General features: G+C 36.6%; 1 protein-coding gene across 7 annotated transcripts in view; it reads right to left on the bottom strand.

Moving 5' to 3' along the window:
* The window catches only part of DISP1 (dispatched RND transporter family member 1), a 176528-nt gene that overhangs the window by 9534 nt on the left and 141457 nt on the right, over positions 1-25537 (bottom strand). For 5 of the 7 annotated variants that reach the window (XM_063613965.1, XM_063613966.1, XM_055234042.2 and 2 more), the window contains 5 exons: positions 12838-12867; positions 5739-5862; positions 4836-4963; positions 4372-4469; positions 1504-1601 (listed from right to left, as the gene is read on the bottom strand). In XM_063613965.1, coding sequence (XP_063470035.1) covers positions 1504-1601; positions 4372-4469; positions 4836-4963; positions 5739-5862; positions 12838-12867 — 478 coding nt within the window. Of the gene's footprint in view, positions 1-1503; positions 1602-4371; positions 4470-4835; positions 4964-5738; positions 5863-7196; positions 7304-12837; positions 12868-25537 lie in introns of those variants that run through there. The other 2 variants (XM_063613971.1, XM_063613970.1) reach the window with 2 other exon arrangements.

Here is a 25537-nt window from a genome sequence, read left to right as displayed (position 1 = left end):
TAATGAACTGTACTCATCCAAGGTGTGATTATAAAGTAGCCAGACTGGCTTAGCTTCTCTAAGCTTAATTTATCATCCGTGTAAAATGCATTGTAAATTCCAAGGTCACAGATCCATTGTGAGTGATGTACAAGTACCCAGCATAAAGTCTTGCACATAATAAATATCGCTACACATTTACAACTTTAGAGTTAATCTTCTGTATAAGAAGTATCCTAATGCATGACAAAGAGAAATAGGTTCATAGCCTTCAAATAAGGAACTGATAGCTGTAGAAGAGAAGAAAACATCACAAATAAAAATTGATCACCAATTAAGAAACTTTGGTCTGTTTATAGATCGTTTGTGGCTTTGGTCTATGTGAAAGGAAGATAGCACTGACAGAAAATCCTGATACTTCAGTCGATTGGAAAGTCATTTTCAAAATGTACCAACAGCCTCTTAGAATGAAGGATGGGGTAAATCTGGGAGGTCTGGGACCAACTAACTAGGTTATCTGGTTAAGATACTTAGTTCTTAGAAGGTACGCATGTTAGTACAACGAGACTGCTGGTTTGGGTGATCTCTTCTTTCCTTTCTACTGCCTATTTCATTAAGAAATTTCCCTGTTGACAGAACAAGTGATTGCATCAGGTTGTCAGGCTAGCCCTCAGCAGGGCACATGATTCGATTTTTTAACCAGTCATTTTACATTTTAGAGTTATGCTGAAAGTTATGCTACACAAGGAGTTCCTTTTATGCTGGTTGCTATGCTTGGACAAGTTCATTAGTGACATCAGATAGCAGTTTCTATTTAGAGAAACGATCTCTGAACATATGAAATTGACAGCTCTTCCAAACCCAGAAGCTCCCTACATTTTCTGATGCGGACATGTTTTTGGCTCTAGAGAAGACTGAGAGGCAAAGCGCCTGTCTTCTTGCATCCCAGTGTCTCCCAAAGCAGCAAGGTGTTTAGCATTCAGGGCAGTCTGGATTGGATTACTCTGGCCATTTACATAGATCCTGTATTTATGCTCTTTGATGTCCCCTTTCCCAGCCTGCTCCCTAAATTTCCCTTTGAGGTCACTGGCCCAAATGACCCAGTGACTGCCAGAGAGGCAGGCATTTCATTGCACAATTAAGATGCTGACAATTGCCTCAGGTCAGGAAATAGGGAACAATGAAACTAGGTTAGGAAATAAAAAATACAACAAAAGAAGAAAAACAGTCTTAAATATTATACTGAAAAGAAATACTATGTGAAACAACAGAAAACACCATTAACAGCCAGAGATCATGAATGGGAAAGAAAAAGGAAGATGGTATGTTTTAAAGTTGAAGGAAACACGGACACTTTGATCCTGGGATCTGAGAGAATGCAAAGCTGGCCTGCTGGAGTTTACTCCTCAGTAGGTAAGCCTCTTAAGTACTTTCATCTGATCAGACACCAAGGTCAGCAGTAAAAGGAGTTTCAATAATACAACCTTATTTGTGCTAAGGAGATTTTAGTTTTATCTTACATACCCTGGAATTATCTACATTGCACATTGATTTAATTGCAGGTAAATTCCATAATGTCTCCCCTCCAGACGAAGTAAATACCACTCTGGAATATCGGTCACCTGGTGATATGAAAAAAAAAAAAAAAAAAAAAACGAAAGAAAAAGGTTTATAAATTATTCATTTATTTCATAAGACTCAGGATTCGGAAATAATTCAAACTGGGAAACCACATGAACGATTCATTAGCAGCAGGAAATTCTTTCCTTTGATAAATTCCAGGAGAAAATGTTAAAAGAAAAAAAAAAGCAATGCCATAATACTGTCTTAGCGCAAAGCCTTTGTCTACTCACTATATCTTAAAATTGTATGAATTATATAACAAATCTATTTTTGGTCAGACTATAGGAAGAAAAATCCATAGGAATTTACAACAGGAAACTAACTGAATATATCCCTCTTAATTTCACAACACATCACCATAATAAAAAAAGATGCACTAGGGAATACCAAGAATGGATTATAGGGATGTTCTCCCTGGCAGCTAACTAGAGAGGAAAGATGGTGGGTGTTCTATTTAAAATCACTAAAAACAGTCAACTAAGTACAGAATGCAGGCCATATTCTGGTTGAGTAGATGGTCTCTCTGGTACACTAAAGGCTAGAAAAAATATTTTGAAAATCAGATTAACAAAAAATATGTTTCTAAATAAGGGAGGTTGTATGATATACCAGAAAGAGCATGCATGGTCTTTAAAGTCAGATTAGGATATAACCAGGTCCTGTCATTTACTAGCTATGTGACCTTAGGCAACTAACCACTTCTCTGAGCCTTGGTTCTTCATTTGTAAAATGCAGACAGCAATATCTATCTCAAATAGCTGTGAGAATTAAATGAGATAATAATAGATGCCCAACTATTGTTTCTGTATCCTCAGAACAGAAACAATATGAACCACATATTAAAGAATATGAACCACATAAAACAAAGAAGATTAATTTTATGATAGTTAAAATGTCTAATTGTGCTAACAAATCCGCTGGTAAATTTATGAATAAAGCTTTATTACAAAAGTTTTTATTTATGGTCATGAAGTTTTGGCTATTACCTTATGTTGACTGATTTTGGAGAGCAAAATCAGCCAGGTGGAAACTGAAGCATTTCATTTACATAGAGCTGGTAATGGCTTTAGTCAAGGCAGAATCTACTTATGAGACAATATTTACTGTTGACTATTGAAATGTAATGTTTTTCCTGGTTAAGATCATAACTAACAGACGTTGGTTAAGTAATAATATATAGTAATACTTTGATTGAGAGAAATAAACCAGCCAGAACATGCAAGTAACCAGAGTTCAACTTCCTAATGTTTTTTAAGAGAAGAGACAGAAAAGGAAACATGTATTGCTTCCTAGGATCAGTATAAGGTTCTGCCTAATCTCCTACTATCTATTGCTATACAGAGTAAGTGATCAAAATAAAGATCCTAAGTCTTGGTAAACTCCAGAAACATCAAAGATCCAATCAGGTCATCTAGTGTTCTAATAAGACAGGAAAAAATATTTTCAACACCAACAGCAAAAGCTGAAATCAAGAGCTTTAATGTTAATATTCACTTAATTAAAAATTATACTATCCACAATTCGTCAATCCTAATCACTATGGCTAATCAACGGCTTACATACTTACATTCATGTCCTCTAGGTTGTGCCTTCCTTCTTCCCTGGCAGCTGCAGAGTAATCAGGCTGACTCCATGTTACAGCAAATTTTGGGTAGTGAATTTGTTGCCAACATTTAGAGAACTGATGATTCCACATTCAAATCTGGATTTTTGGCCAGGTGCGGTGGCTCATGCCTGTAATCCCAGCACTTTGGGAAGTCGAGGCAGCATGATCACCTGAGTTCGGGAGTTCGAGAGCAGCCTGACCAACATGGTGAAACCCCGTCTCTACTAAAAATACAAAATTAGCCAGGCATGGTGGCGCATGCCTGTAATCCCAGCTACTCGGGAAGGCTGAGGCAGAAGAATCGCTTGAACCTGGGAGGTGGAGGTTGTGGTGAGACAAGATCACACCATTGTACTCCAGCCTGGGCAACAAGAGCAAAACTGTGTCTCAAAAAAAAAAAAAAAAAAAAAAATCTGGGTTTTTGACCTCTGGCAAGTTCCTGCAACATCTGGGCCCTCACTTCTAGAACCCCACCTTTTGTCACGGCTAAGTAGCAGCTGATTTCTTTAGACAGGGCAGATGCTCCTTAGTGTTCCATAATCACCATCACTTCTGTCATACCTAGCTAGCTTTATTCACTTGGATTATATGCCAGGCCCCTGAGGCATTCAAACTTTGAACCTCTAGACTTTATTTTTTTCACCTCTCTACCTCTACTGCCTAGTGATGAGGTAGCACACAGAAGGCTCTTAATATAGTATTGCTTTTTGAATGAATCAGAACTTTAAGCCATTTTCTGATTCATTTTAGAATGAATTAGAACTTTAAATAATTGTTTAATAACTCAACAGATTATTTCAAGGTTCAATCCAAAAATATGTACCTGTACTTGATTTAGAAATAAATAGTACAAGGAATTTTTAAAAAGACTTAAAATGTTGGGCAAGGTCGAGAATTTAATTAGATTTATATCTTTCTTAAAATAAGAAAACTCAATCATTACTTTTTTCATTAATTTTAATAATATAATAAACTCAGACTGGTAGTTGACTAAACTAGAGAAGTAAAAGAAAAAGTTAATTAGCCAAAATTTCTTTAGGTTCAACAGCAACAGTGAAGCTGTGTGACTGGCCACACACGGCTATCAGTCTGGACTGTGATCATGTTCAATTTTAAATGCTAGCAAACTGCCGAGCGGTTTGTTCATCTACGATGCCACTCACTTGGAACGTCGCAGAAAAAGCTGTCCTTGTGGAAGTTCCAGTCAACTTCTCTTTTCTCTCTTTCATAATGATCATCTGACCATCTATCATCCCGATGGCTGAAATGGAACGACAATTTGATCTTCAATAAAGTTCTCGTTATTTCAAAGCTGATAATCATACTGGAAACAGTACTTCCTCAAAGCCATGACCTGCTTAGTCCTTGATATTAAGTTGAAAGGATTAAAAGAAGCAACCAACATTAATTTTCTCACTTCTAAAAGAGAAAAAAGAAAAAGAAAATCTCACCTTTTCATCCTACTACAACAAAATCTTCAAACACAATGACAAGTTAAACAAATTCAGTGGCAATGATTTTGAGCCACACATTTTACATTTAAATTTTTTGTTCGGGCAGTATTTGAAGAGGAATTCATTAAGCAATGTTTTGTCTAAAAGTTATATAAAAACAAATAATTGATTACCTTTTGGCTTGTTCATCTGCATATTTAAAGGGATAATTTGCTAATGTTGCTTTGTATCCTGTATTTTTCACCATATTATTCCATGTGACCAGTCTCTGGCCTATTGCTGTTCCTCTTGGTTCAAAACCCTAAGGCAAAATTACAAGTGCTCATTAGTGTATGTCATTTCAGGCTAAGTATAGTTATAATAAAAGCTTGGGAAAGCAATGTCAAAGTGATGTATAGCTTTCAACAGAAAATATAGCTGTTCCTCACAGCTACTCCAGAGGTGACTGCATTAAAACAAGATGCCTTGACATGATAATCATCACCTATTTGCTGTGACAAAACAGTTTGATTCTTTGGTATGTTACGTGTCTAAGGAAAGTTTATCTTTCCAACTCAAGCCTAAGCATTTAGTAAATACTTATTTTTATCTTATAAAAATTATGATCAAATTAAATCATGTTATGCATTGTTAGTATTTTTACAAAGAGTGTTTCATTATCCTTGATCATATTTTCCTCATTATTCCACTCCAGAGAAACATTTACTTAAAAACAGACTCTGCTATCTGTTAGTAATACTGAAATGCCTTTAACTTCTTTGGGAGAAAACAGCGACAGTGTTAAAGACTTTATGAGAATAATTTTATAGAAGGCAGGTTCTCCAATTTATTGCTTTTTAGCTTAAACATGGGGACCAAGAAGCAAACCTTCCAGATTTTTGAGGGTAAACAAGTTCCTTGATCTTTTAAGAACCTGATAATACAGACAAAGTAATACCTTTACTTTTCAGAAAGAGAATTGTTGCTTGAGAAGGTTTTTAAAGAAATGGGTTGCTAAATAACATAATGCAACATGTATTAAAATACACAATATTTGGAGATGATTTTAGGCTAAAGAAAACACAAATGCTACTTACCAGCAATGGATCAGAGAAATCAGGAAGCTCTGGCACTAATACTCCAACCAAGGCACAGACCACGATGAACATGGTGCACATGCCCAAGACCACCACCGGCCAGTCGGCTATCAGGGCTGCATAACTACAAAACACAAAGAAGTGTCAGCTATCAGGGCTGCATAACTACAAAACACAAAGAAGTGTCAGCTATCAGGGCTGCATAACTACAGAAACACAAAGAAGTGTCGGCTATCAGGGCTGCATAACTACAAAACACAAAGAAGTGTCGGCTATCAGGGCTGCATAACTGCAAAACACAAAGAAGTGTCGGCTATCAGAGCTGCATAACTACAAAACACAAAGAAGTGTCGGCTATCAGAGCTGCATAACTACAGAAACACAAAGAAGGCACAAAGAAGGCCCTTCGCAGAAATATTTTTGGTACCTAAGAGAGCAATTTATTAAATGCTCATATTGTAGACCACATACAGGTATTTATCAATACAATATTTAATGGGATTATAAGTATTTGTATGTAATTGTGGTCGAAAGTTACAAGATCATTGTCCCCTCATTTTTGTGATCAAGTGGCACTTTATGCCACAGGCTACTGAGATTTAGAATAATATTCATATATGACAAGTAACATTTTATATCTACATCTATGCCTGTAAAAGAGATATAAAATACACACTTCATTAGTGGAAAGAAAATAAATTTTAACAGAGGATCCATACTCCATTCAGTGTCTTTCAGAACTTTTGTGTCTCTAGTTATTCCCTTTCTCTACACCTTTACTCTCACAGTTCTTAAAGAAGAACTCAGTCTATAAACAGGTTCATATAGTGCAAATCTTAAAAATAACCAAACTAAGGGCCGGGCATAGTGGCTCACACCTGTAATCTCAGCACTTTGGGAGGCTGAGGCAGGTGGATCACAAGGTCAGGAGTTCGAGACCATCCTGACTAACACGGTGAAACCCTGTCTCTACTAAAAATACAAAAAATTAGCTGGACATGGTGGCACACGCCTGTAGTCCTAGCTACTCAGGAGGCTGAGGCAGGAGAATCGCTTGAACCCGTGAGGCGGAGGTTGCAGTGAGCTGAGATCGTGCCACTGCACTCCAGCCTGGGTGACAGAGCGAGATTCTGTCTCAAAAAAAAAAAAAAAAAAAAAAACTAAACACTTCCCATAAACCTGTAACTGTCCTTCTGGCTAAAACTACAGTGAATATATCCACCAGATATGTGAGTTCCACGAGGGCAGAAATTCCTGTCTGATTCATTTAGTGTACTATCAGTGGAAAGTGATCAATAACTATCTATTGACTAAATGAACAAACACCTGATGCTTGTACTCTCCAGCTACTACAATTTGGTTTTAGTCTCTTCCCACATGTGGAGAACTGTCTCTATTACGAAATCCTACCACTGGGCCCTTTCTTCCAGATGCGCTTCCCACACCCTCATTTGTTACCTCAAATTGAAAGATCTGTTTCTGTATCCCTTCCATGAGGTCCTGGATCACGTTATTATTTTGGCACTTCCAAGTCTTGATATGAGCTGAGTACCCCACAGAAGCTGACTAAACTGAACGTTTTCTAAAATTCAAAATGCATCCTGCAAACTTCTGGCTTCTTGAATCTTTATTAGAAGAAAAGCAAGACAAAATATTTAACTTGTGGACCACTACTCTCAAATTCTCAGTAATGTTAGCTCATTTGGCTGCTGCGATCGCTATTTCTGGCTTATTTGAAATAGGATTCTTACTCATATATTTTTGAGTTATTTCTTCAAAATCATGCTAGTAGTTACGAATAATTCTGGTGGCTCTAAATGTCAGTCTGAAAAAAGCTACTATATGTCTCTACTAATAGACTGCCAATTTTTATAATCTGGTGTCTTAACTTTATTGATCTGGCTTTGTGGGCATTTTTGCTTCAAATTATAATTCTAGTAAGGATATTAAAATATAGCGTAATTATGCTTTAAGGGAGTATGTGCACAGGCACTTTTCACTGCTGCTCTTTTAAAGTAATCTTAAAAGGCCAGACGCAGTGGCTCACGCCTGTAATCCCAACACTTTGGGAGGCTGAGGCAGTCAGATCACGTGAGGTCAGTTTGAGACCAGCCTGGCCAACATGGTGAAACTCTGTCTCTACAAAAATACAAAAATTAACTGGGCATGGTGGCACACACCTGTAGTCCCAGCTACTTGGGAGGCTGAGGCAGGAGAATTACATGAACCCAGGAGGTGGAGGTTGCAGTGAGCAGAGATCACATCACTGCACTCCAGCCTGGGTGAGCAACACTCTGTCAAAAAAAAAAAAAAAAAGCAACAAAGGAAGGAAGGAAGGAAAAAGAAAGAAAGAGAAAAAAGAAAGAAAGAAAGAAAAAGAGAGAGAAAGAGAAATCTTATAAAAATAAATAAATAAATACAAGCTCGTCCTTATTCAGAATATCAGTTGCTCTTGTGCTTTACATAAATTATCATATCATTCAATTCTCACAACAAACCTTGGAGATGAAACTGAAGCATAGACAAGTTATAGAACTTATTCAACGTCACAAAACTAGGAACCTAGATAGTCTGGTCCTAGTGTCAGGCCTTTTAATGTCTGGGCTGTCATTTCTTTCTTCAGACATGAGAGTAACTAGAAACACTAGGAATAACTACACTTGCCACAGATGTCTACTTCCCAAAACTTACAATTAAAAATTCCTAGCCCTACTTATAATTAATTTCTCTATGCAAAATCATATGGGTTCTAAGTTTGAACATTATTCACTAGACTGCAAATTTTGGATTTAAAAACTCATTCAGGAAAAATGATGCTAGATAAGACAGAAAAACCTTTTACAATAATTCTGAATATAATAAAAACATATAAGTGACAATAAGCTGATTGTGGTTGTTCAAATGTAAACACCAAGTGGCTAGAAGCTTTCACACTTCTAGGACACACCCTGTGCAAAAATATTCTCCTTACTTTATTTCCTCCTCCACCAAATGCAAACTAAGATGAAAGTAACTAGTTTTGAAGCAATAAAGTCCTCTGTCTCAATAGCACATTTGAGACTACTTTCATTGCTTCAGACTTAAAAAGAGTCCTTTACATTTTAGACCATTAAAATATCAGCCCTGTGAAATGAAAATGGCCCCAGGCTTACACAATTATTCATTACAGTTTATTTTAAATGGATTCATTTTCTCTCAAATGAATCAGAAGTTATGCATTTTGACCTACTAACATGTTATCAATAGAGGGCAGTAGGCCCCAAATTGCTTAGTATTCATACTGTGGTTTAATTTACTCATATAATGACTTTTAATTTTGTGTTCTTGAAAATCTGCACACACCATGTATAGCAACCTTAAAAGCCCCATTCAATAATTGCTTTTCTTCCCTTTGAAAACATTTGGTTTTGATTTTACAGCACTGCTACACATCATATACATGCACTGACTACATATGGAAACTTTATGGCATTAGCGATTTCAGCACATTTCTTCCAAACACGTTTAACCTCACTATATTACAATTCCACTTCCTTACACAGCCAATGTTTCCCACACTAAACTTTCCTAGAGATAGGAAAGTAATGGGATCACCATCCTGAGTATATAAAACACCATGGGGGAAAGCCCAATCATTCTGAGTAAATTTTACTCAAACAAGTATTTCTCCTCAACACCACAAAATTGCTGAGGCTAATTCTACTCCCCCTGCTATCTATGCAAAGATATAGTATAGCTGTGGGTACCACATGGGAAACAGAGTTGCATGCACAGTATGAAATCCAGACAATGGCTGTAATATGAAGATAAAAATCTAATAAAGTAGGAAAATTGGAGAAGTAAAGGAAATTAAAAATGGTCTATAAATCTCACAAATATATATATATTTGATGATGCTATATATATGTGTATATATATATATATATCCATATCCTGTGCATTATTCGCTTTGAAAAGTGAACCACATGTAGAGTAGAAGAATTTTCAAAGGAACCATTCTTTTAACTATCATATATTCTTCTGCATATCAAATAATACTTGTCTTTCATCCACCTGCTCTAATATTGAAAATCTTTAGACACCACAATATAACTGTAAATGTGGCCCACCTCTGTAACACCTGGCTTACAACAGGTAGTCATTTTCCAGTGAAAGACCCCTTTCCCGGAGGCCCTATTGCTGTACTAGCTGCTGAGGTTAGGGCCCACAGCTCTTTACAGGGCACTGCTGTATAAAAGTTCACATCATCTTCTCAATAGGTTAAGTCTCAAATAGGAGACAGATCTGAAGGGCTCATTCTCCTTTTACAGAAGAAGAAACAGAAGTAGCAGAGGTAATGAAACGTGTTCATGGGTGAACCGTGGATCTGAGTTAGCAGGCATGCTGCCTGGCATTCTGGTCCAGGGTGTTACTGCCATGCTGGAGTTTTCACTGGTACTCAGTGGAAGTCCCTCAAACATAGTCAGAGATTTTCAGTCACCTTATTATTGGGTTTACTCTGGAAACAGATCAGAAATAACTGTTAAAACAAATAAATGAAGTATCTCATAGAGCCAGCTTATGCTCAAGTGACATTAAAGTGGGGGCCAATTTTAAGTGGGTCATTTATATTAGAATAACATTCCCCCATAATAAATTTTCCTCTTAGCTTACAAAGATTTTTTTTTCCTTGTTCTTTGCTGCCTTTCTCAAAACACTCTTCTTTTTTCTCTTCCCTCTGAGCAGGAAGCTGTGTTTCAGATGGTGTAATTCAGTGCCCACACCAGAGGCTTCCTTTTCCTCACCAACCACTGGATCTTTAACCCCTTATAGCCTTGCTTTTGCTCTCATGACTTTTCTGAACTGTCCAAGTCAACTAACTATTCTTGGTTTTTATCTTCCTTGACCTGAGCAGAATTTAACACTGTTAGCTACGTCTTTCTTCCTAAAAATCCTTTCCCCATTGGTTTATTCCTTTCTGTTTCTCTTAATAACTCTTTCTTATTCCTCTTGTCCCTTAAAGATAGACATTTCACAATGTTAAGTCACAACTTTTCCAGTGGCATCAAGTATCAACTTAGTGAGAAGAGTGATTGAAGTTTGAGAAAATTAAAAAAAAAAGAAAAGAATATACAACTCTATTTTTCTTGTGAAGTAACAAATTTATCCAACAATTAGCATTAAACAGTAAGGATGCAAGGCATTCTGGGAATACAAAAATGGCAGACTTGGATCTTGCCCTCAGGGAATTTACAGCCTAATACAGAAAATAAGACAGGCACACAAATGTCTACAAGACAGGTTAAAAAAAAATATGTGTGTGCTTTTTGTTTTTTTCTTTCCCCTCCGGAGACGGAGTCTTGCTCTGTCACCCAGGCTAAAGTGCAGTGGCACGATCTTGGCTCACTGCAACCTCCACCTTCCATAGAGACAGAAAGCAGAATGATGGTTGCTAGGGCCTGGGGGTAGGAGAAAATGGGGAGTTAATGTATAATGGGTACAGAATTTCAGTTTTACAACAGAAAAAAAGTTCTGGAAATGGATGGTGGTGATGGTTATACAACAATGTGAATGTACATAATGCCAATGAACTGTACTCTTAAAAATTGTTAAAAGGCAACATATATGTTATATATACAACAAATATAAACATGTTATATATACAATGTATATAACATATAAACATGTTATAACATTTAATGTCAACATGTTATAACTATCATATAAACCTGTTATATATAACATATAAACCTATGTTATATATAACATATATAAGTATGCTCTCTCTCTCTCTCTCTATATATATATATATATATATATATATTTTTTTTTTTTTTTTTGAGACAGAGTCTGGCTCTGTCACCCAGTGTAGTGGTGTATTTCAGCTAGGTACAAACTCTGCTTCCTAAGCTCAAGAGGTCCTCCAACCATAGTCTTCTGAGTAGCTGGGACTACAGGTGCAAACCACAACGCTTGGCTAACTTTATGTATTTTTTTGTAGACACAGGTGTCCCCATGTTGCCTTGGCTGGTCTTAAACTCCTGACCTCAAGTGATCCGCCCACCTCAGCCTCCCAAAAGTGCTGGGATTACAGGTGTGAGCCACTGTGCCTGGCCTATTATGTATATTTTACCACAATTTTAAAAATACATTTTTTTGAAATGGAGAGTTTACTAATTAATATTTATGTAGTAATTTCGCTTCAAAGAGAGGATAACTCCCTTGAGGCAGGCTTCAGTGTTATCAGTATCTGAGCTTCTTCGGCAACTGAATTTCAAAGATCACTTAGAATTTCTTAAGTGTAATGACATTGTATCTGGAATTACAATGTGTAAGAACATCTGATGAGAAAATGCCTTTTTTAAGAACTCTTATCTAGTTAAAATTTTCTCTATTGAAAGATAAGCCTTAAACATTTCAACATAAAAGAATACTTCCATTGGTAACAAGATTTTTAAAAAGAAAGACAACCCCTCTGAAATAAATTGCCATGAATTCAAGTTATGGTAGTTGGCAGATCAAGTAAGCCACTGAGAAGCCAATCCATTGCAGGAAGGAATGCAAAATAAATAAACATATATAAATGTTTACACGCAAATATAATTTTTTTTTTGAGATGGAGTCTTACTCTGTCCCCCAGGCTGGAGTACAGCAGCACAAACTTGGCTCACTGCAACTGCCACCTCCCAGGTTCAAGCGATTCTCCTGCCTCAGCCTCCTGAGTAGCTGGAACTAAAGGCATGTGCCACCATGCCTGGCTAATTTTTGTATTTTTGGTAGAGATGGGGTTTTGCTATGTTGGCCAGGCTGGTCCCGACTCCCGACCTCAGGTGATCTACCCACCTTGGCTTCCCAAAGTGCTAGGATTATAACCATGAGCCACTGCACCTAGACCTAGACACAAATAGAATTTAATAGGGTTAGAAATCTACCTTAAGATTAAAACCACTTTTGGAGATATGGAATTCCTCAAGCAGCCAACTCATGGAACATTTCTTTTTCTTTCATAAAAATATGAATGAGCAAAGTGAAAAGAACAGCAAAATATGGAGAAAATACTAGACTGGAAAAAGAATGCGGGTAAGTTTATTATTTAATAAGATGACCCAGATTACTTTACCTTTTTGGCAACTTGAAAGGTCTGGATGGTCTGAAAAAAAAAAAAAGCAAAGGAAAAATGACCAAAAACAAAGCATCATAACATAAACAAAGGCTTTACATATGTATTGAACATTTTACTTGTTATTTCTATTACAAAGAATCCTGGAAGCGTTAAAAAAGTCAATCTATTTGAGAGATTGTAAACAATGAATGTTGGCTACTTTACATACTAGTAGAGACAGCTCAAGTGGCTAGTCAGGAGGCAGAACCTTCCCAGACTCTGTATCACCCTCTCCTGATGGAATCATACTCACAATGTACAATATTCTTCTCTGAGATCTACAGCTACCAGGTTCAGTCTTCTCTCTCATAACAGGAATCCACATCCCTAAGTCTCCAATCTAAGCTGCTTCCTTACGTAGCAAAGATCCTAACACTTAAAAAAATAGGATATTAATACCTTATTTTAGGTATTCTATTCCCTCCTCACGATACCAGCTGCTTCTCCATTTTTCAATTTCTTAATATCTGATTTCACAATCTACTTCAACAGATATGGGCTTGTATTTCCAATCAGCTCTTTCCCATACTCTGTTTTATTATTCCCACTCATCCTTTGTACTTTGCCTCCCAGATATAGGATAAGTTTGCTAAAGAAACTCCAAACTAAGTCTCAATCTCCAAACTTTGTATTCCTATCAGATTATTTTTTTCCTATTTACTGGAAAGCATTTAATAAATATTTGTTGAACAAACAAAAGTACCCTGGTTATCACAGTGTGGTCTAAAGACAGCTGGGAGTTCCTGAGACCCTTTCATGGGGTTTGTGAGACCTCCCTTTTCCAACTACAGATCTGTGTAAAGCCAGATTTTCTTCATATACTTCATATATTTCAACCAAATGGCATATCGCCATAGATTACAGAACAAATATGAGAATCTTGCTATCTTTTAGTAAGCCACATGTCAAAGAGATTTGCAAAAACGTAAAACAATGATACTTATCTTGCTAAACTTTTTTGTTTTGAAAAATGTAATTATTATTCACAAATGTGTTATTTATGTTAACATGTAATGGGCTTATTATTTTTAATGAGTTTCATAATTTAATATTTGTCAGTTCCGATTCTGATACGGTACATATCAGCTAAACACATAAACAAAAGCTCTTTGAAGGTTCTCAACAATTTTTGAAACTGTAAAGGGGTTGCGTGACCCAAAGTTTAGGAACCACTATACTAATTTACTGAGGATATATAAATATTTGCTGACTGAATAATTGAATTGCCTAGCTACATACTCTTTCTTAAAATGAAATCTTTCACCAGACTATACCATACTTGGAGAAACAAAACAAAATGTAAAAACCTGTCCTCCAAACTTTCTACTTTAAGCTATTACTCTTCCAATAGTTGGAACCCCACCTTGGAATTTCTTGAAGATCCTTTCCTTCTCTTTCCTATTTTCTCTCTCCATTTACATTTCTCACTCAGATACATGTGCCCACTCTTAAAAAGAAACATTTATCTAATGACTAGTATACCCATGAACGAGACAAACAGGGTTCCCAACTACACAGAGCTAACATTCTAGAATGCATTTTGTATTAAACTGTTGATACAAAAGATGCATGTGTTCTAAATTTCAAGCTTTATTTACATGCCCTCGTTATGGATTCTAAGCCCATTAAAATATTAAAACCAAGGAGATGGAACAATCTCAGAAGTTGCAAGCACTGAAAAGAATTTTAGGGAATATATATTCCAATTCCACTGCAGCCTCATTTTTAGAGATGGGCCTCAGTTTGCCTCTGGTCTCTCAGCATCTTAATAGTGGAGCTGTAGTGAGAACTCAAGTCTCTTGATACCTAATTTGCTGCTCTCTGTCCTGTGAGTATTTGTCTGTAAAACCAAGGATGAAAAGCCCATAGGGCAAAGATAAAGTATTAATCTTTATACAGAAAATAATTGTCTTTTCTTTTGGCAGATGTGGAATTGAAAGTCTGAGTTTCCACTAAGAACAGCATAAGAGAAGTCGTTTTTGTTGTTGTTGTTGTTGTTGTTGTTTTGAGACAGTCTTGCTCTGTCGCCCAGGCTGGAGTGCAGTGGCACGATCTCAGCTCACTGCAGCCTCTGCCTCTCGGGTTCCAGTGATCCTCCTGCCTCAGCCACCTGGGTAGTTGGGACTACAGGTGCACACCACCAAGCCCAGCTAATGTTTGCATTTTTAGTAGAGATGGGGTTTCACCATGTTGGCCAGGCTGGCCTCGAACTCCTGACCTCCTACCCGCCTGGGCCTCCCAAAGTGCTGGGATTACAGGTCTGAGCCACTGTGCCCGGCCGAGAACTTGTTGCTTTAAGAAAAAAGATGAGACTGAATATTTACAGCATTATAAAGGATACCAAAAATGCATTCTTTTTATATACGTACAGTAAAGATAATTCATTTTTTAAAAAATCTAAAAAAAGACATTAGATACATAAAAAGGAACCATATCTTATTTGTATTCATATCTCCATAACTAGTATAACGTATGGTCCTTTGTGGATGTCAGATCAGTGTGTGTTGGATTAATGAATGGGGATCTTTCATTACTTTTCTCATACTCAACAGCTTTGAAATCAGTAGACAATGAATTAAAAAAGCAAGAAGCTAGGGACATAAATATTAACACAGGTACATTTTATTTTGTTCTCTTTCTCTCTTAAACACACACACACACACACACACACACACACTTTGTTACATCAGCCCATTCCTATTTGTCAATCCTAAACTCTTTCAACATTTTACTAAACTTTGTAAGTTTCTCTTTGTGCCTCTGTGTACTATAGTATAGGCTCTCTGTTCAATGCTGCAGGAACCATTAGTTTATTGGTTAATCAGAAAGGTTAATTAAAGAGAAACATTTTTTGAAGTTCTACATACATTCCTTAAATATCTAATAGTAACTTAAACATAAATGTCAATCTGTTCTTACATAAACCATAGACCTGCTGCATTGTCTATGACTGAGTTTTTGAGGACTTTGGATACTTGTGAGTATCCTGGATATACTGACTACAATACTCAACTAAATTTTGATGATTTTTTCCCAAATATTTTACAATTTTCTCTTCTATGCCTAATTCAACAGTAAAATTTTTTTGTAGCAATTAACCTTTTTTTTCCTAAGGCTACAATTTTCTTTTCATGAAAACAACTTTTTCTTTTAGCATCTATATATAAGTGAACCAAAAAATTTAATCAGATAACATAATTACCAAAACAAGCCAACTGGCATGCATAGGTTTGGTAAGCACACTTGTCAAATGCTGGGAGCAAAAGTGTGTGGCTGTAGGAGACAGCAGCCTCTTGACCTGCAGCATTCAGCTGGCCAGGGCCATCCAAGTGTGCATAGAGGGACGGAGCGCAGGGCCACTCCAGTGAGCTGGTGATGGCTCAGCAGCTTTACACAGACTGGGCTTTCAGTGAACACGTTCACATCTGAAGAAGCCATGAAGCACACTTAGTTTTTCTGGTGAATCTACAAAAGACCAAAAACCCCCAAAATCTGTATTTTCAAATACAATTACATATTGATTTTTCAATGAGTTTTATCGAAATATAATTCATACACCATATAATTCACCCAATTAAAGTGTACAGTTCCATGTTTTTAGTACTTTCATGAGTTATGCAACCATCACTACAACTCAAGAGTCCGTCTCAAAAAAAAAAAAAATTTTTTTTTAATTTAAATTCTTTTTTTTGAGACAAGGTCTTGCTCTGTAACCCAGCCTGGAGTGCAGTGGGCCAGCTCACTAGGGTCTCAATTCCCTGGGCTCAAGTAATCCTCCCACCTCAGCCTCCTGAGTAGTTGGGACCACAGGCATGCGCCATGACACCCAGTTAATTTTTTAGATTTTTTATTTGTAGATGTGGGGTCCCCCTATGCCGCCTAGGCTGGTCTTAAACTCCTGGGCTCAAGCAACACTCTCGCCCAGCCTCCCAAAGTGCTGAGATTACAGGCGTGAGCCACTGTGCCCAGCTTATATATTGATTTTAGCCCAAGGTAATTTATAGATTCAATGCCATCCCCATCAAGCTACCAATGACTTTCTTCACAGAATTGGAAAAAACTACTTTAAAGTTCATATGGAACCAAAAAAGAGCCTGCATTGCCAAGTCAATCCTAAGCCAAAAGAACAAAGCTGGAGGCATCGTGCTACCTGACTTCAAACTATACTACAAGGCTACAGTAACCAAAACAGCATGGTACTGGTACCAAAACAGAGACATAGACCAATGGAACAGAACAGAGCCCTCAGAAATAATGCTGCATATCTACAACTATCTGATCTTTGACAAACCTGACAAAAACAAGCAATGGGGAAACTATTCCCTATTTAATAAATGGTGCTGGGAAAACCGGCTAGCCATACATAGAAAGCTGAAACTGGATCCCTTCCTTACACCTTATACAAAAATTAATTCAAGATGGATTAAAGACTTAAATGTTAGACCTAAAACCATAAAAACCCTAGAAGAAAACCTAGGCAATACCATTCAGGACATAGGCATGGGCAAAGACTTCATGTCTAAAACACCAAAAGCAATGGCAACAAAAGCCCAAATTGACAAATGGGATCTAATTATACTAAAGAGATTCTGCACAGCAAAAGAAACTACCATCAGAGTGAACAGGCAACCTACAGAATGGGAGAAAATGTTTGCAATCTACTCATCTGACAAAAGGCTAATATCCAGAATCTACAATGAACTCAAACAAATCTACAAGAAAAAAACAACCCCATCAAAAAAGTGGGCAAAGGATATGAACAGACACTTCTCAAAAGAAGACATTTATGCAGCCAACAGACACATGAAAAAATGCTCATCATCACCGGCCATCAGAGAAATGCAAATCAAAACCACGATGAGATATCATCTCACACCAGTTAGAATGGCGATCATTAAAAAGTCAGGAAACAACAGGTGCTGGAGAGGATGTGGAGAACTAGGAACACTTTTACACTGTTGGTGGGACTGTAAACTAGTTCAACCGTTGTGGAAGTCAGTGTGGCGATTCCTCAGGGATCTAGAACTAGAAATACTGTTTGACCCAGCCATCCCATTACTGGGTATATACCCAAAGGATTATAAATCATGCTGCTATAAAGACACATGCACACATATGTTTATTGCGGCACTATTCACAACAGCAAAGACTTGGAACCAACTCAAATGTCCAACAATGACAGACTAGATCAAGAAAATGTGGCCCATATACACCATGGAATACTATGCAGCCATAAAAAATGATGAGTTCATGTCCTTTGTAGGAACATGGATGAAGCTGGAAACCATCATTCTCAGCAAACTATCACAAGGACAAAAAACCAAACACCGCATGTTCTCACTCATAGGTGGGAATTGAACAATGAGAACACATGGACACAGAAAGGGGAACATCACACACTGGGGCCTGTTGTGGGGTGGGGGGAGAGGGGAGGGATAGCATTAGGAGATATATCTAATGTTAAATGATGAGTTAATGGGTGCAGCACACCAACATGGCACATGTATACATATGTAACAAACCTGCACATTGTGCACATATACCCTAAAACTTAAAGTATAATTAAAAAAAAAGAATTTCAAAAAAAAAGAAAGAAAAAAAGAAAATGACAATGACATCATAAAAATATAGAAAGTAATCTAAGAAGTACATGTAAAGTTATGGGAGTCAGACAAAAAATATTTGTAATTAAGCCTTTCCAAGAAAAGACAACTAAGTCCTTAACAAATAAAACATATTTGTCAGCCCTCTTTGAAAAAAAAAAAAAAAAAAAGAATACGCTGACTGGGCACGGTGGCTCACGCCTGTAATCCCAGCACTTTGGGAGGCCAGGGCGGGCGGATCACCTGAGGTCGGGAGTTCAAGAGCAGCCTGACCAACAAGGAGAAACCCCATCTCTGCTAAAAAAAAAAAAAATACAAAAATTAGCCAGGCATGGTGGTGCATGCATGTAATCCCAGCTACTCAGGAGGCTGAGGCAGGAGAATCACTTGAACCTGGGAGGCAGAGGTTGCAGTGAACCGAGATCGCGCCATTGTACTCCAGCCTGGGCAACAAGAGCGAAACTCCGTCCCAAAAAAAAGAATATGCTGTCTGAACACCAGTGATGAAACTATTAATGAGCTATGAAAGCAAATGTGTTTTTCCAGAGAGTAAGGCACTGGACAAGGAAGCAAATCACTTGTATACAAAAATCTTAATTTTTCAATCCCAGCTTTTCACTTATGCATCCTTAAAAGTGCATTTTGAATTTCCAAGAGAAATTAGGAGATTTTGCTATCCTTAGAACTAAAATTATCCTCGCAGCCATAATTCTGGAACATGTACTGAGCAAAGAAACGGTACTTTGTTACAGACATTTGGGTTGTAACAAATGTAAACCCTCTCTCTGCCACTAACTTTCTCTTTTAACTAAATAGAAATTCATGGATCTATGACTAATTTACTCCCTGGAGAGAAGCAACTATAGATTCATCATAGTCTTTCCGCTTGAGTAAAGATTTCATTTTATGTTAAAAAAATTTGAGACAGTAAGCAGAGACTGTTAACATCAGTTGGAAAAGAAAAATTGAGGTTACCACAAAGAAAACTCCTGGGAAAACATTAGATCCCTCTGAAGTTTCTATACTAATGGACGTGACAAACAGATGATGGAAACACCCAAACCACACTACAGGTAAAACATGAAACCTGTTTGATTTACAGTGCTGCCTTCTTTAATTCTGCTTTTGCAATCTCTTACCAGAAACACCTGTGAAAGGAGGCTAGCAAGGGAGTCTACCACACGCTTTCATAGATCAAAAGCAGTCTTCCTCCATTTGTAAAATCCTTTGGATTTGCTACTTTTAATATCTACCTAATAAAACCTGCAAATGACTTTCACCCTAACTTCAGTCTTGTGTTGATAAATAACTAGTAAAAACAAACAAATCTAACCTCAGAGAGAGAAACTATCTTTTTCCAGCATTCGCCTTTTAATAAAAACAAACCCAAATAAGCAACAATAATCTTCAGTGGGAACATTTTCCTATTCTTTGATTAGACTTTTAGCCTTTTTTTCTGCTGGGAAAAGGCCCAAGGAAAGATGACATTTGCGTGTCGCAGCACACTCTCCCACAGGCTGTAGTGCAGATAAGCTTGGGTCCTCAGACAGTCCACAAGCTGCAGTGTCATTCTTTCTCTTCCACTCAAGAAAGCATTTCTGTATGCAAGTGAGTGACAGTGACATTATTTGAGGGCTAAGCTCATATCTGTTTTTTAAAAAAGCAAAGCAAGTACAAACTGGGGTTCTCATAATTAGTAATAAATTGCCCTTGGCACTTCACACTTGAGAACTGGAACAGCAGCTGAGAACCTTGGCTACAGTACTCTGACGACCAGTGAACTGTAGTATGTGTACATGTATCGGTCAAGAGGACAACTGATGAGACTGTAAAGTTCTCAAAAAGAGGGAGAGTGGGAGGTACCAAGCAGAGTAATCAAGATAATAGGGTACAGAGGCAAGGGGAATTTTTAAAAAAGGTAATAGAAAAAAAGGAGTGTGAAAGGGGTAAAGTTAAGAAACAAAACATGTGGAAAAGCTCCAAATCGTCTGTTTCTTTGTTTTGCTCACCGTTTTTCTCTTTTAATAATTTTTGGAAAGAGAAGGGGAGCTTGTAAAGGAAATGAGAATACTGAAATACAAAAACTTTCCCATCAGTCTAGAGAATTCTATTCTAGACATAACTGCAGAATTAACACCACAACTTACAAAGGGATAGTCTCAGGCGGGTGTGGTAACTCACGCCTGCAAATGTCAGTACTTTGGGAGGCCCAGGTGGGAGGATCGCTTGAGCCCAGGAGTTCAAGACCGGCCTGGGCATGATAGTGAGCCCTATCTCTATGAAAAATTAAAAAATTAGCTGGCGTGGTGGCATGCACCTGTAGTCCCAGCTACTCAGGAGGCTGAGAAGGGAGGATTGGTGGAGCCCAGGAAGTCAGTGCTGCTGTGAGGCAAGATCACACCATGAAGAAAACACACTTTCAGCTTTATGGTAGTAACCAAATTTTTAAGCAAAAAAGTGCTGTAAGTAGCACATTTTAACCTCAAAAGTCACATTGGATTGTATCATACTGTCTTTCTGTGAGAGGCTATTCTGCAAGTAGTAACTTCAGTTCAGCACTGGTAAGTTAGGAAGAAAATATTTGAAAATAAAAAAAATCCGCACTTTGATGAGCATTCTGTAAAAGATTCCCAACAAAAACAAAGCCATTCTTCATATTAAGTATTTCCATGAAACATCACTGGCACACTTGGGTTCTATCATGAAGATGAAACAGATACCCTGCAGACAAGCTAAGCTTGGCCTCTAACCCATTTTTCATGCACCAGAGCTCAATGTTTATGGTCTCTGTCAAGTGATTTTAAGGATAACAAAAACCACAACTACTTGTGTGATGCATTTCCTAAATGCTTACGAGATGCTGACTCAGAAGTGTTGGTCATCTTGATGTCTAGAACTGTTAAAACTGAACAAAGTGCCAGCTTCTATACAAAATAAACTAGGAGGCATGAGAGAAAGGCTGGGAATGGCAGGACTAACATTTAAAGAGCACCTTATAAATACTACATACTTTATAAATGTTCAAAAAAGAAATGTAGCATATATTGAATAACTATTTTGATTATAAAAAAATACTTTTTTCTCTTTAAGAGAATAGTGAACTTAGAAATCAAAAGATGTGAAGTTAAAGTCTGGACCCTGAAACTGATTAGTTGAATGATCTTGATGATCTTGAGCAATTCCTTTAATGACTCAGGATTTGTGAGAAAGAGAAAATACTTTAAAATGAGCTGGCGTGTGTAACAGTTTTCTATAAACTGTTGAGAGAATTATCCAAGAGAAAAAAGGTACTACTACCACACTGTTACTTTTTCATCCAAAAATGGCATTCAAACATCAGTTAGGAGTAATGCAAAGACTCATTTAGAGTAAAGCATAAGGTCCCTTTATTCATCAGCACTGTACGCTTTTATGATTTACTTAACAAGATCAACTGATTCTTGCTACTAGCTGAATATAACATAAAAATCGATGTTGTCATACCCACAAGCCTAATTAGAATAAGAGACTGTCAGAACTGTAAGAAACCTAAAAGTCATCCCACTTAACACCTTTATGAAACAAAGGAGAAAAGGGTCCAAGATCATAGAGCAAGTCAATGGCAGAGCCAGGTCTAGAATGCAGATATCTTGACTTGATCCTGTGCTTTATTGGCCACACACTGAAAACGAAAAGCTGCACACTGATGCAGGCTATGAGGTATTGCTTGTGAACTAAAAATGAAAAGGAATGCAGAAATGGGAAGAGCTTCCTAATCAAAAGCAAATGGCACTTGTGCACAAGAGGGCATATGCAAGGATGTCCACTGAAGTGTGGCTTACAAGAAGGAAAATAAGTGAGAGCAACCTTAATGTTCACTTATTAAGAAGATTCTTAAATAACCTTAATGTTCACTTATTAATAAGAAGATTCTTAAATAAATGGCAGCACATCCATGTAATGGGTCACTACACAATGTGAGTACACATTCATATACAAACATACATACACATATACTGATACGGAAAGAATTTTAAAACAAAATAATAAGCTTCAAAACAACTCATACTGTATTCATATGAAAAAAGAAAACTAAATACAAAATACATAAATGTATTTTAGAAGCACAGAAGGGAACTTGGCAAATCAATAGACCTGTTTACCAGAGAGGAAAGAAAAGGATTAGGAAAAGAATCAAAAGTGAGTTTCATTTTGCATTTTTGAATTCCTCATGAGCATATGTTCATAAATTAGTTGTATAATTAAAAAGTGAACTGAATTTTTATAAAGGGTAATTGCATATGTATTGATTTATGTACATGTGATAGAAACATTTTATTTGAAAATTTCTCACTTCTACATAATTTGGGGAGAATGGGGCGTCCTGGCTAACTCTAATTTAGATGAAAAGAAGTAACATTATACAAAGATCTTACATTTCCAAAAACTTAAAATACATTTAATACAATCTATAGTTAATTCTGTTTAATTCACTGCCAGTTTAAGTGACACCAAGTAATTTGATGACCACTGGAATCACCTGGGTAGCTTACTAAAACTAGAGATTTCCAACCCCCTCCCCAGGGATCTGGTTCAGTAGGTCTTGAAATAGAGACTACTCAGAGCTTGAACCACTGTCTTGGACAATTTGCCAGGAAAACATGACCTCCAGACAAGAAACAATTAGAGAACAATATATGAAAGTAATTATAATGTATAGGTATAGTACAAACATCAAGTGAATGGGGAATAGGAAGGTAATATTGGACCACAGTAGTCCAAAATAGCGCCTGAAACTTGACCTAAGAAACAGAATTAGAATTAAGGTTTGACATAAGTAGGTTTCAGATAGAGAAACAGAAAGCAGAGGGAAAGGAAACGAAACCTTGTGTCAACACCTATAAGCAAAGTCGGTGAGGATTTACTATGAAGGAATAGTGAGGATTACAACTTACTGGATTAGGGGCTGTTTGAGGGGAAGCAAGAGATTGAAGTGGATAATAGAAATAGGAAGTGGCTAAAGTTTCTTGAGTAACAACTGATAGGATAAAAACACTATTTTCGGAGGACTGATTTGGTAGTAATGTGCAGGATGAATTAGCTAGGGGAAATGCTAAAGGGAAGGAGAGCAGGTTAGGAGCTACTGCAGTGACCTAGAATAAAGAGAAAAAAAGAGAAAAATAATCTTTAAATAATTTAGAAAGCCTCTGACAATCTTATCAATATGTGAATCAAAATTATAAGCATCTATTGTCATAAATATATATGATATTATAAGAAAATAATTCTGGTGACATTTTGGATAAACCAAAGTTTATATATCCTATGCATGTTATAATATATTTCTGTATTCACTATTATTTAATATTTTATATAATTATATAAGTACAATTAGAAGTGCCTCAAACTATAATTGAAAATAGTATCAGTGCCTACTGAAGTGAAGTTAGTGATAATTTGAGTTACAACACAAATAAGTTGTTCAAAAGATTAGTCTACAGGTTGAGGGTACGGTTTTATAAGTACATTTTGGAACTTACATTAAGCCTAATTCAACAAATATATTTTATTACCTTCATTAAGATACACACACATTTCTCACTTTCAAAATTTTATGGATCTTACATAAAATACTAAAACCTTTCCACATTTTCACTATAAACTATACAAATTGCATAAAGAGTTGGTGTGTTAATTATAACCTCAGTGAAGGTATGTTTGCATTTCTGAAAGTAAGTTCAAATTATGTATTTTATATCTAAGATCCCATCTCAAATTTGCTCATTTATTAACAGGACAAGGCCTTCATCAATGAGACCACAGATCAAAAGTATAAACACAATCATAATTCATCAATGTGCAGATTCTCTTTTCCTCCAACATTTGCTTAGTTTCAATTTGTAGTTTGTCTGCATTGTGTTCAATGTAAGAACTGTTACTTGAGCTTAAAATTACAGAAACATTATTAATCTTTCTTAAGTTCATTTCCCATATATCTTGGATCATTGTGTCCCTACAAAATTACTCAGTATTGTACAAGGTTGAATTTGGAAGGTTAAAAGTCACACCTGCTATCAAAAAAAAACTTGGGTGGTGGGGGGTTAAAAAATAATAAAAAATCCAGTGTATCAAAATGAATTCCAACGGTGTAACCAATACCTTGCAGCTGTTGTGATATCTTCATTTTACAGGCCAGGAGGAGAGACAGTTCCCCCAAACTTCTATAGAAATTCTTTAGCTATGCTTTTAAGGACAGAAATATATAGTGAAATTGATTTTTCTTCCTGATCTAAACTTTCTCATGCTTAATCTCTAACTTAAAATTTAAATTTTTGTAACTCAAATCATTGTCAAAAGCTTTAATAAGGGTCAAAGCAAAACTCTAACAGTCAGCGTTAATAAAAATAATACTGATTTAGAAGGTTTTCTTCTCAAAATCTGAGATTAGAAAAGAAAAAAAAATCAACTAAACTTAAAATAATTAAACTGAGGAAATAATGAGACTTTTCTGAAGAAAAATAAGGAAAGCCCCAACATGCTGGGGCTGCATGATCTCAAACTGTAGTAATGTCCTTGTTACACTTTGGCACTAGGGCAACCAGGGAAAACTTTAAATTCATTGTATTCAATTTGTCATGGTATAGATTCTGTTTGCAACTCCAGAATCTATTATATATGCCAGTGACACCCAAATACTATGTGACAACTTTTAGAAACAAATTCTAAGTATAATGTATTTTTTAAAAGACGGCAATGAGAAATCAGAGGACCAGTTTCAAACTGGGTGTTAATCTTGGGTTTTAACCTCTTTGGCTTCAATCTCCTCTGTAAAATAAGGAGAGTTAGATTAAATTATTTCCAAGGTCCTTTCCTGCTGTGAAATTCTATTGTATTTTCCTGTGGAATTTTAGATAATTCAAATCACCATATATTTTAGTCTCCTAAAGTATTTCAACACTCTGGCATGGCTAAAGCTGGTGAGCCAGGTTCCTGTAATCAAAATTCAATGTTAAAATATTTCACGTGAATAGGCAATAAAAATGATCCCCTCATAAGGTAGGCAAGAACCAGTATTT

Source organism: Symphalangus syndactylus, chromosome 19 (assembly GCF_028878055.3).
Source record: "Symphalangus syndactylus isolate Jambi chromosome 19, NHGRI_mSymSyn1-v2.1_pri, whole genome shotgun sequence".
Classification (NCBI taxonomy): Eukaryota; Metazoa; Chordata; class Mammalia; order Primates; family Hylobatidae; genus Symphalangus; species Symphalangus syndactylus.
This window is presented reverse-complemented; position numbering and strand designations above follow the sequence as displayed.